General features: G+C 39.0%; 1 protein-coding gene across 10 annotated transcripts in view; it reads left to right on the top strand.

The window, feature by feature from the left end:
• Window positions 1-10,149, top strand: part of NR3C1 (nuclear receptor subfamily 3 group C member 1) — a 115,960-nt gene extending 105,811 nt beyond the window's left edge. For all 10 annotated transcript variants that reach the window (XM_082725260.1, XM_082725255.1, XM_082725254.1 and 7 more), the window contains exons 8-9: window positions 5,215-5,372; window positions 5,967-10,149. In XM_082725260.1, the coding sequence (XP_082581386.1) occupies window positions 5,215-5,372; window positions 5,967-6,119 (311 nt within the window). In that variant the 3' untranslated portion in view covers window positions 6,120-10,149. The remainder of the gene's footprint in view (window positions 1-5,214; window positions 5,373-5,966) is intronic.
• The last annotated feature ends 3,502 nt before the right edge of the window (window positions 10,150-13,651 follow it).

Below are 13,651 nucleotides of genomic sequence, written 5' to 3' on the forward strand. Positions count from 1 at the left end.
AGCCAGCGGGGAGCCAGCTTCCTCCTCTCTCTCTCTCTCTGCCTGCCTGTCTGTCTACTTGTGATTTCTCTCTGTCAAATAAATAAATAAAATCTTTAAAAAAAATTAAAATAAAAAAAAAACAGAGAAGGTAAGAAAGAAGCAAGGATTACAAAAGAACCAGTGCAATGAGTAGAAAACAGTTTTAAAACCCAAATAGATCAATAGTCTGACATGTGAATAGTCCTAATGAACCCAATCATCTTTTTTTTTTTTTTAATTGAAGTTTAAAGGAAAGTTTGCCACCACCACGGATCCTCAGTAAAGTACGATTAAAGGGTATGCGTAGGCTAAGGGAAAGGAATCACATCTCTAAGAAGGAAAAAAGAACAGAGTGCAGTAAATACATAGATATGTTTAATATTTATTGTATCAGACAACAGAAGTGTCTTGGAGGATCTACAAAACAGAACTGAACTATGTAATACCTACACATAAGAAGGGTAGTTTGATAAGAATGCATGTTTAAATTTCCAGGGCACCTGGGTGGCTCACCTAGTTAAGTGTCTACCTTGGGCTCACTCAGGTCATGCTGGAATATGGAGCCCAGCGTCAGACTCCCTGCTGAGCGGGAAGCCTGCTTCTCCCTCTACCTGCAGCTCCCCCTGCGTGTGCTCACGCACTCTCTAATAAAATCTTTTTTTAAAAAATTTTTCACTAATGATGGCTAAAGATAGGAAGAGTACACAAAGTACCAAGCCACCAAGTTGGGGGGTGGCAGCTGAGACAAACAGGGTAAGGAAAAGCAACCCAAACAAACAAAATGAGGGGGACGAGCATAAACAAATGCACAGTCAAGGAGAGTAACAAATGGTGTACAAATAAATTTGTCAGCAATTACATTATATGGAGAGGAGATAAAAGCCCCAAGGAAAAAAAGACCCACAAAAAAATTCAAGACTGTATTTCCAAAAAAAAACCAAAACCCAACTTTATGCTATTGACATGAGAGTTATCTAAATAAAGCTACTGAATGAATGACGTAAAAGGCCATACAGTAACCCAGTGATGGCAGACTTGCACAATAGGGTGTCAGATGGTAAATGTTTTCAGTTTTATCTGCACTCTGTCGTAGCTGCTCAACTCTGCTGCTTGCAGAATGAACACAGTTGTCAACACAAAAAGAATAGGCATAGTTATGTCCCAACAGAGCTTAGTTTACAAACACGGGCTGTTAGTGAGACTAGGTCACTAGTCATGGTTTGCTGACCACTGTTTTAAAGCTGTGGCAGCTACATTTATTATCAGCACAGACTTCAAAGTGGGGAAAAAAAAAAACCCAGCTCTTTATTTAAAGATACTCTTTACATAAAGCATTCTACTTAGCAGGAAAGCAATTCTAAGTATATGGCTTAACCACATGAAGCAAAAATTCATGGAGCTATAAGGATAATTAGGGGTAATTTGGGACAGATTAAATTCTTTTAAACATTAGCAATGAAAAGGGCTTCTCCTGTTGCTATTTTTATTTATTTTTTTTCCTGTCACTATTTTTAAAATTCAGGTAACAAGCAGGAAAAAAATTATCGATAAACAATTAGTGAAAACATCATTGCTACTGTCTTAAATATTAAAACTTAATTAGGTTATCTATAATATATTAACCCATTTTTAACATGGTAGGCCACTCTTGATTAAGTAGCCTTTGTTTTCACAGTAATACTGACATCTTCCCTAGTGCCAAGTATTGCTTCATAGAATCAGAACGTTTTCATATGTGCTTCTTGGCCTAACCCTAGTCAAAATCCAGGGAGAGTGATATACCACATTAACAAAATGAAACGAAAAATCATATAATCACTTCAACAGATGCAGAAAAAGTATCTAATAAAAATCCAACATCTATTTATGATAAAAACTTTCAACAAAATGAGTATAGAGGGAACCTACCTCAGCATAATACAGGCCATATATGACAACCCATAGCTAACATTATACTCAGTGGTGAAAAGCTGAAAGCTTTCCCTGTAAGATCAGGAATAAGACTAAGATATCTACTGTCATCACTTTTATTCAACACAATATTAAGGTTCTAGCCAGAGCAATTACACAAAAAATAAAAGGCATTCAAATCTAAAAGGACTAAATGAAACTGTCTCGGCAGATTCTTAAAGACTCCACAAAAAGACGATTGGAATAAACAAATATAGTAAAGATACAGGATACAAAATCATATGCAAAAATCTACTGCAGTTCTATACACTAAGAATGAACTACCAGAAAGAAAAATTAAGAATATAACTCCCATTTACATTTGCAACAAAAATTATAAAGTATCTAGGAATAAAATGTATCCAAGGATGTGAAAGAACTATACACTGAAAACTTGAAGACACTGATGAGAGAAATTGAACACGACAGAAAGAAATGGAAAGATATTCCACATTCATGGATTGGAAGAATATGGTCAAAATGTCCGCATTTCCAAAAGCAATCTACAGATTCAACACAGTCCCTCTTAAAATTCCAAGGACATTTTTCAAAGACTAACTCTGAGTTCTGTATGGAACTATATAAATTAGACCCAGAATAGCCATAGAAACCTAGAGAATGAAGAGCAAAGCTAGAGGCATCACATGTTTTGGCTTCAAACTATATTACAAAGTTGGCATCCTAAAAACAATACAGTGCCAGCATAAAAACAGACACACAGTTTGGGGCGCCTGGGTGGCTCAGTGGGTTAAGCCGCTGCTTTTGGCTCAGGTCATGATCTCAGGGTCCTGGGATCGAGTCCCACATCGGGCTCTCTGCTCAGCGGGGAACCTGCTTCCCTCTCTCTCTCTCTGCCTGCCTCTCCGTCTACTTGTGATTTCTCTCTGTCAAATAAATAAATAAAATCTTTAAAAAAAAAAAAAACAGACACACAGTTCAATGGTGAAATTAGACAACACAGACAAAAAACCAGTCGTAGACAGTCAATTAATTTACAACAAATTAGCCAAGAGTGTACAACGGGGAAAGAACAGTCTCATCAGTAAATGGTGCTGGGAAAAATGGACAGCCATATGCAAAAGACTGAAAGTGGACCATTACCTTATACCATACACAAAAATTAACCCAAAAATGAATCAAAGACTTGAACATAAGACCTGAAATTATAAAAACTCCTTGAAGAAAACAGAGGCAGTAAGCTCCTTAACATCAGTCTTGGCGATCACTTTCTTTCTTTCTTTTTTTTTTTTTTTTAAAGATTTTATTTATTTATTGGGCAAACAGAGATCACAGGCAGGCAGAGAGAGAGGAGGAAGCAGGCTCTATGCTGAGCAGAGAGCCCGATGCGGGGCTCGATCCCAGGACTCTAGAATCATGACCTGAGCTGAAGGCAGAAGCTTTAACCCACTGGGCCACCCAGGCAGCCCGGCGATCACTTTCTTAATCCAGCACCAAAAGCAAAGGCCAGAAAAGAAAAAAACAAACAACAACAAAACAAAAACCAGCGTGGTACCACCTCTAACTATAAAGCTTCCTCACAGCAAAGAAAATGATCAACAAAATGAAAAGGCAACCTACAATATGGGAGAAAATACTTGCAAATCCTGACTGGTCAACAGGCACATGAAAAGGTGCTCATCATTAATAGTGATTAACAGGTAAATGCAAATCAAAGCCACATCTCATCTCCCATCTATTAGAATGTCTGTTACCAAAAAGACAAGAAATCAGGGTTAACAGGGGTGTGGAGAAGAGGGAACTCTGCACACTGCTGGTAGGAATGCATACTGGTGCAGCCACTGTGGAAAACAGTATAGATGTTCCTCAAGAAGTTAAAAATAGGACTACTGCATGACCCCATAATTCCATTTCTGGGCATTTGCCCACAGTAAATGAAAACACTAACTCAAAAAATTTATGTAGCCTCATATTCATGGCATAACTATTTACAATCACCAAGACATGGAAACAGTCGAAGTTGACCATCTACGGATGAATGGATAAAGATGGGATATATACGGTGTCTATACATAGTCAATTGAGTATTACTCCACCACTGAAGGGAATACCATCTTGCTACTCGCGATAACACGGATGGACCTTGAGGGCATTAGGCTAAGTGAAGTAAGCCGTTGGGAGGAAGACAAGTACAAGTGAGTGTAGAATCCCATTTACATGTGGACTCTGAAAACAAACAAGGAGACAGGCTCGTTTGCACAGAGAACAGACTGGTGGTCTCCAGAGGAGGGTGGATTGGAAGGCGGGAGAAAGGGGATTAAAAAGGGCAGACTTCCAGGCGTAAAATAAGTAAGTCATGTGGATGTCATATGCAGCCTGGGGATTGTAGTTATTAGTACTATATAGTATATGTGTGAAAGTTGCTGAGAGTGAATTTTAAACATTTGCATTGCAAGAAAAATTATGTTTAATATGGGGTGATGGGTGTTTAACTATAGATGTATTGTGACCATTTTGCAATATATACAAATATTAAAAAAAATCAGTGCGAAAGGGTAGGAGACACAGCTCAGGCAGGTTATACTCAAATCCACAGGGCAGTAAGAATTAAAACTTCTTGCTCCTAAAGCCAGTGCTTTTCCTAAATTCCAACATTTTCTAAGATGTCAGCAACAAGGAAGTAAAGTTTGGGAGACAACATGCTCCCCTCCCTAGAAAGTACCTGATTTGGGCTCTGACAAATCCTGAAAACCAGTAACTGCCTAACTTTGTATTAGCCTTTAGCTTTGCTTACATTTTGACCAAATCCTTTTTTCCTTAACCATTAACACAGAACCAGAGTTCTAGGAGCACACGTTGAAAAATTTGGCCATGCACAAAAATTTGGCCATGCACAGTCTTTGCAGGATTCACAGACAACATCATTAATCTTCTGTTCATAGTCCTTCTCACTAATACCAGTTTTTGAAGAGTAATGTAAAACAATGGACTTGATACTAGACTTACAATCTAGAATCCATAAGGTACTTTCTAAGTACATCAGGGAAGGCAGAATCATGCTCCCCGGCAAGGCATGACTCCAAGTAAAATCCCCCAGTTTTCTATGATCCCCTAACCTCTCTTGCCTATAGTGTCCTGATCTTGTAAAATGCTTGTATTTTCATGGAATGTATTCAGAGTGTAAATACAATGTACATCAGGAAGTGTAGTATGCTAATAAATGCCCTACGGGCACACAGGCAAAGTTACCGTGAGAAAATACTTGACAACATCTTAACCTTTTAGTTCCTAAGGAAGGTTTGAAGAGCCAAGAGCTATTTGATGAAATTCGAATGACCTACATCAAAGAGCTAGGAAAAGCCATTGTGAAGAGGGAAGGGAACTCCAGCCAGAACTGGCAGCGCTTTTACCAACTGACAAAACTCTTGGACTCCATGCATGATGTAAGTGTCAGACCTAAGTCCCAATGTCCGGAACATTGTCTAGAACGCTGGGTTAATTATAATTACATACAATCTGATTAATTGATTATATGTAATGATACATCAATAGTTTCAGTTTCGTTTTGATTTTTTTCCTGTTGGCAGATTTTGGTGATGGTTGGAGTTCACCTTGTCAGCCTCAGTTTGGCACATGTTTCTCTGAGGGGCAATTATGAAATACCGTTTCATCTAGTCATGTGCATAGAATGTCATGATGCCAGTACAGAATTTAATAGCAATGTCAATGTCAAATTCCCTGGTTTTATAGGACTAATCAATTAAATTAGCATATGTCCTTCATTTATTATTATATTAGAGTTCACCATGATGCACTGACGGCTGTGTAATTCTATATACAATTCTAAAGAATCCAAAATGTGCCTGGTACCCGAATGTCCACTTTATTTAACCAAACTATTTTATCTGATGGATTCCAGCAAAGATTGGTATATTCTAGATCAAATGTATTCTCTGAATTAGCGGCCAAAAAGCACAAGATGTTCCTACTAGTAAGTTTTTAAGAATAATCGTTTGTATATTTTTTTTCTCTTGCAGGTGGTTGAAAATCTCCTTAACTTTTGCTTCCAAACATTTTTGGATAAGAACATGAGTATTGAATTCCCAGAGATGTTGGCTGAAATCATCACCAATCAGATACCAAAATATTCAAGTGGAAATATCAAAAAACTTCTGTTTCATCAAAAGTGACTGCCTTAACCAGAAAGGTTGCCTTAAAGAAAGTTGAATTTATAGCTTTTATTGTACAAACTATCAATTTGTCCTGTAGCGGTTTTGCTGTTTCATTTTTTTCCTTTCTGTTTTTGTCTGGTCTAATACGCACTACATGTGGTTTATAGAGGGCCAAGGCTTGGCAACAGAAGCAGGTGAGCCATCGCTTGTAAGTGGTGGGAAGAGTAGAGAGTGATAGATAGTTGGTGGATCCCAGAAATTAGCTGCAGTCATGGGGGGTGATCTCCACTGTCAGGGAAGGACGGCACCTAAACCGCCAGTGCCCGAAGTCTGTGTGACAAACTTTCTGCTCATACTTTTCACAGTTGGCTGGACAAAATTTTCTAGACTTTTTGTTGGTGTATTTTCCCCTGTATAGTTAGGATAGCATTTTTTGATTTATGCATGGAAACCTGAAAAAAAGTTTACAAGTGTATATCAGAAAAGGGAAGTTGTGCCTTTTATAGCTATTACTGTCTGGTTTTAACAGTTTCCTTTATATTCAGTGAACTACGCTTGCTCATTTTTTCTTACGTAATTTTTGTATTCAAGTTATTGTACAGCTGTTTAAGATGGGCAGCTAGTTCATAGCTTTCCTAAACAAACTCTAAACATTAATCTTCTGTGTGAAAATGGGTTGGTGCTTCTAACCTGATGGCACTTAGCTATCAGAAGACCACAAAAATTGACTCATATCTCCAGTATTCTTGTCAAAAAAGCTCATATTTTGTATATATCTGCTTCAGTGGAGAATTCTCTAGGTTGTGCAAATTAACCGCCCTAACTGGAGGAGAGCGCCTAGTCCAGTGACCTGCTCGGTAAAATGATGGTTGCAAATGACTAATTAAAAAAACAAAAAACCAAACAAACAAAAAACTACCAAGAGGCCCTGTTCGCATTTAATGCCCTATCTCTGCTATGGCTAGATGGCAAGAAAGTCAGCCAACGATCGTTCAGGACCTTTTGCTGTATAAGTTCTTAAAAAGTCAGGATTCCAGATAATCAGCTGAGACACAGCTGAGAGATTTGAATCAGATCAAGTATTTCCTCTCACGCAACTTGACCCCCCAAATAAATCTCCAATTAGCAAGCGTAGCCAGATACCCATTTTCACATTCCCATCCATCACCAATTGGTCTCTCTTTCCTGGCAGTGCAGGAAAGCTCAGCTACTGATTTTTGTGATTTCGAACTGTCAGACTTCCATGTTTGTATGACTACACATGCCTCTTATCCCTCCGTGTGCCATAGAGTTTAACAAAAGTCTTGTGAACTCCTCCTCACTGTTGAGAATGATCATTTTAAACAAAATAGAAGCTGTAGTAGCCCTTTCTGTGTGCACCTTACCAACTTTCTGTAAACTCAAAACTTGTATTTACTAAGCCACAAGAAATCTGATTTCTATTTAAGGTGGCCAAATTATTTGTGTAATAGAAAACTGAAAATCTAATATTAAAAATATGAAACTTCTAATATATTTTTATATTTAGTTATAGTTTCAGATATATATCATATTGGTATTCACTAATCTGGGAAGGGAAGGGCTACTGCAGCTTTACATGCAATTTATTAAAATGATTGTAAAATAGCTTGTATAGTGTAAAATAAGAATGATTTTTAGATGAGATTGTTTTATCACGACATGTTATATATTTTTTGTAGGGGTCAAAGAAATGTCGATGGATAACCAATATGATTAATAGTGCGTGCAAGCATTCATACAGGCAGCACTGGTCTCAGAAACGCCACAGGTTTGCTCTAGGGGAAGGGGGACATGGAGACCGGCCCCTGTGTGCCGTGAAGGCTGCCGAGGCTCCGTCCCATTCAGGTCACAGAGCAAGTCATCCTCTGCCTCCCACGGTGGGCGATTGCCCTCCTCATTCCCACAGCCAGTCTGTCCAGTCTGTCCACCCAGGTGTGTGGGTGGAGTCTCCCCTGGCTCAAGTGTGCAATTGGGGGGGGCGGACAGAGAGGTGGTGCCCGCTGGCCCACCCCCTCCCAGAGCTCCCTCATAGGAGGGCTACTTTCCCGCAGAGCACAGAGCCCCTCCAGCAGTGAGGTCAATACAGGGGTTTCAGGACTTTGGCAATAAGACGCGTAGAGGTACCAGCAGTCTGTAAATAGTGCAAAATCCCATAGGTTGCCAAATAATACACTAATTCCTTTCTATCCTACTAGAGTTGATTTCCAAACAAATGAGTACATGTTTGTTTTCTTTGGATGCTTTTTTGAATGTTATTTGTTATTTTTCAGTATTTGGAGAAATTATTTAATAAAAAAATGTAATCATTTGCTTTTTGAATGCTCTCTAAAAGGGAATGTTCCTTTTGTAATGGTTTAAATTGATCTCAAAGTATTTTAAGATGGTTTATAACCCAGAAGGATGTGAAATTTTTGGTGCCTAAGAAATACCGCTTGGATATTATTATCAATGACAGTGTTAAGTTCCAAAAAGAGTTTCTGGAAGGTAAATTATTCTTCACTTATGGAATGGTAAATGGTTAAAACCAGAAAGCACATCACATGTTACTATTATTTTAGTCCCAACTTCAGTTCTCAAAAAAACAGCTCAGTGAAAAAAAAGAGACGTGTACTTGGTCAAAAGAAAATCAACTGACATTTGTAAAACTAGGAGGCTGCATCCTACATGGAAAAGAAGTTGTGCCCTTGTGAAATAAGTGGGAAAGAAGAAGGTTATCTTAGCTACGTTTGAGTAGAGTTACAATTTAAGTGAGAAAAGATCCGGTGCTACTGGAAAGCAGCTTCATTTTCCATGTAGGTGGTGTCTTGCCATCCCAAACTGAGTTTGTAGCAACTTCAGGGAGACTTGGCAACATGCCAAGGTGACTTACAGCAAGTCCTGAAAAGCATCTTTAATTACTGGTGGGAAAATGTGTCCTTCTCAGTGTTTTTAGGCCTTGCTGGGGGACACCGTAGAAGTGCTTGTCTAAAACTCTGGCAGGGGAACCTGAAAGGGCATCTACTTTCTGGAGAAGGGGAGTAAAAAAGGACACCCTAAAAGGAATGCTAACACGACTCGTGTGTGAAGAGCTTGAAAGCATCAGCTGAGCTCTGGGTGTGCGTGCAAAGGAAAGCCGACCTTGCTTCAGAACTCCGGGGTGGGGGCTGGGATGGATGTGCAGTTTGACCCACCTAAACCATCTCTTCTCCATTAGTCTTAGCTTAGTTTTGTGTTTAATACCATAAACGACATCACTGTGGAATGAACAGTAAGATTAGACTGTGGTCTGTCAAAACTCAAGAACCCCCGGCAGCCCTCAGTGAGATTTCCAGTGTGGGCCGGTCACCCTCAAGACTGTAGCTGTAAATGAATGTGTTTTCACGTGCCTGGTTTGAGAGTTGGATGGGAGAAGAGGAGTGTGAGGAGGACACTTTAACCACTTTGAGTGGAAGTTGCATCATTTTCCAGACTGTGATCAGTCAGCCTGGTCCACCAGGGATTAGTGACCAGGTTTTCAGGAAAGGATTAGCTTCTCTCTAGAAAATGCCTGAAAGAAGGATTTTATTTTCTGATGAAAAGCTGTATGAAAATACCCTCCTCAAATAACTTGCTTAACTACATATAGACTCAAGTGTGTCAATATTCTATTTTGTATATTAAACAAATGCTATATAATGGGGACAAATCTATATTATACTGTGTATGGCATTATTAAGAAGCTTTTTCATTATTTTTTATCACAGTAATTTTAAAAATGTGTAAAAATTAAAACCAGTGACTCCTGTTTAAAAATAAAAGTTGTAGTTTTTTATTCATGCTGAATAATAATCTGTAGTTTAAAAAAAAAAATGTCTTTTTACCTACACAGTGAAATGTCAGACTGTAAAGTCTTGTGTGGAAATGTTTAACTTTTATTTTTCATTTAAATTTGCTGTTCTGGTAATACCAAACCACACATTTGTATTGAATTGGCAGTAAATGTTAGTTAGCCATTTATAGCAATGCCAAATATGGAGAAACATCATAATAAAAAAAATCTGCTTTTTCATTATGTGACTCCAACATGCTTTTGTAGAACTCAATGCAGTTCCAATTTTCCTACCTTTTTTTCTCCTTCTTCTACTGAAGGCAGAGTTATCACTTGAGGCAACTTTTAAGACACTGAAATGGACACTGACATGAATGGCTAAAGGGGCAGAAATCCCCAGTAAGCTTCACCCTGCCTCCCGAGACACCCACCATCCCGTCCACACCTCAGATAGTCCAATGCCAGATCCTGCAAAGGGTCTGAAGGCAAGGAAGAACCCGCTCGCGAGGCTCTCCTACTCTGTCTTTATCATGAAAAGTGACATTTTATGTTAACAGATGTTATCTAGCCAAAATTTTTGCCCTAACTTAAATTCTTTCTCCCAGAGAACAACATACTTAGTACATGCGGCAGCACAGAGGCACAGTATAAACCCTAAAGACAGAAGGTGCTCACGTGGTAAACCAGCTCTTCTATACAACCTCTTGAGTATTTCCCCAAAGTACCTCTGTGTTCAGGTTAGATCATGGACTGGATGATATCACCAACAAACTTTCCTATGAATACTCTTTTCTCTACCACTGACTTCCTCTACCAAGAAAAAAGGCATTATGATTTAAAAACAAGATTTGCCTTAGTCATCGTAAGTATACCAAGCGTTTGCTAAGTACCTGGTTCACTAGGTGATAAATACTGAAGAAAGAGTAGATAGAGTAAAATACTATCTCTACCCTCAGTTAGAACACGTGATTGGAAAAGTGTGTCTAGCAAACCATCCCAGCACTTGGCGCTGCAGAGGCCCCGGTCCAGCAGCAGCGTGCACACACGGCACTGCCTCAGTGTCCCCGGCAAGTAGCAGAGCTAAAGAACACCCTCATGCACATCACACCAGCGAGTCCTCACCCAGAGCACGCATGAAATGAGAACAAATGTGGAGGAAGATACTAACTCCATTTATAAAAAAAAGAAACGGGCTCAGAGTTTAAACAACTGGTTCAGAGCGACTAACACCCATTTTACTGAGGTTTGAAGGGAAAGTCTGTAATGAAGCCATGTATCCCGCGTCTGAGAGCATGCCTCTTGGCCACAAGCCTCCCAGGGAACTGATTTTGTTTTTCTGTTCTTAGATTGATGTTTTACATTTACTGAGCATTCACCCAAGTGCGGAGCATCATATTTCAATACACTATCTCATTTAACTTAGCAAAGCTACAAATCAGCAATGTGAAATACTCCTCACAAGTGCTGTCAACTACCATGATTACCTTCATTGCGTTTATATAAGGAAATGGGGGCTTACAGAACTGAGTTCCTTGCCTAGGGTCACAAAGCTTTGAAATAGTTAAACAGAACCTTAAAAAAACACACAAAACAAAAAACACTGGGCATCTGGCTCCAGAGTTCATGTTCTTAAGCACTACTGAGAAATTATTAATATGAATCTCCTAACTAGATTAGAAGGACCCATACGGAGCATTCTGTGTCGGGCCTTGTGACATGATCTCATTTTAATCTAATCCTTTCTGCTACCATGTCAATTTTGAGTTAGACATTGAACAATGATATTTCCTTCTCCTGGACGCATGTGTCCTAGCCCCTGGGGATGTTGCTGGTCAAAACCAGTAACTGCCCAGAGATGATAATATACTTGACTTTGTCAAATATCCAAAAAGGAACCTGTCTCATCAACAGCCACAGGAAAATCAACCAACATTTCTTCAAGGGATGGGGTGGGGGCATATGGGCTACATTCACATTGAAGAACAAAGTTGCTTACAAAGGAAAACTGATGCAGGTCAACAGAGGAATCATGTATACACACTGCAAATTAGCCATAAGCTTTTCTAGGATCCTTCAAGTGTCACTGTCTCAAGTCCTGTCTCAGTACACATGCGGCTGTGCCAGAAATAAGAATCAGGGACATCGAAGACCATTAGGATTGTTGGCTAGAATTATAAGGAACTGAGATGAGACTAAAACTCCAAAACAGAGAAACGGGGAAAGTGTGCATAAAAATCAAATAATGGTTCACACAAGATGAGGCTGTGCTGTAATTCTTTCCTGATGAGTTTCATGGCGCACTATGTGGCGGGCATGCTCGATGAGTGAATTTAAAGACCACAAAGGCAATACTAAAACTTAAAGGTGAGGTTTCTGCCCCTAAGGAATCAAAGATGGCAGCCACATGGCTCATCAATTCTACTTTGTATCTACTCAAAAGCAAAGAAAATGTACACACATGACATGCATGCAAATATTTACAGCAGCACTATTCATAATAACCCCAAATTGCAAACACCCCAGTGATGAAGACATAAAATGTGACATATCCATACCAGAGAACACAGCCATAAGAAAGTGACATAATGCATGCTCTAACATGGGTGAACCTCAAAACCAGTATGCTGAGTAAAAAGCCAAACACAAAAGACCCCATGTGACTTGATTTCACTCAACAGGATACAGAAGCAGATACAGAAGCAGATCAAAGGTTGCATGGTGCTTGGGGATGGCGACAGGGCATGGGTGACAGTAGGCATGAGGGGACTTTATGGGGAGATGGAAGTGTTCTAAAACTGGATTATACTGATGGTTGTACAACCCAATAAACTTAATAAAAATTTTGTGCGATTGTACACTTACAGTGAGAAAACTCTGCGGCATGTATGTTATCTCTATGTTTAAATAATTTTTTTAATATATAACGGACCAACAAGCAAGCATTAGAAGCCAGTATGAAGTACTTTGAATACATAAAGACATATGCAGCTGTTTTTCTGAGAAGCCTACAGAAGAGGTTTTCATTGTGCTGGGTGTTCAAGGATCAATTAAAGTTCATAGCACAAACAAGGGCTTACTCAGTAGTAATAGATTTTCCCGATATTTTTTTCAGAATATATAATTTTACTTATGGTCAAGAACGTATCCCCCTAATATTTCACTGATACTGTGTTGTACTAACCCTGAGACAGCCACCATGTGCAAAGCAAACACAAACATGACAAGTAAAACTAGCACCTGTGCTCATTTTAAATACAAAAGGATGTGTGGCTCAAATACTAGGTGTTAATAACTAAGACCTTAGTACTTACAACTTTATAATGAGAAAAATCTGGGACCAAGTCTTCTGTCTTTTAACTAAATCTGTGACCTTGGGAAAGTTCTATAACCACTCCAGTTCCACATGAAAAATGGAGTAACATCATCTTAAAGGAATGAGAGAAGTAAATGAGATACAGTAATCTGTTAGCTCAATGTCCACCACACAAGAAGTGCTCAAGACATGGTAGCTGTTTTTTAACTACCCCTCCAGGAAATCTAAAAGGGGAATTTTTTTTCATGCTCTCCCCAAAAATACACAGAAAAAGTGAATGATGAAGAATGATGTAAACAACAGGACTATATATAAACTTTCAACCTCACATACCCTAATAAAGTAAGGTCACACACAGGATTAGGGGAGACTGTTAGGATACTGGCCTGCATTTTCATTATGTCATACATTCCCAACTATCAGACCTTG

The sequence above is a fragment of the Mustela nivalis genome, assembly GCF_964662115.1.
Source record: "Mustela nivalis genome assembly, chromosome: 3".
NCBI lineage: Eukaryota > Metazoa > Chordata > Mammalia > Carnivora > Mustelidae > Mustela > Mustela nivalis.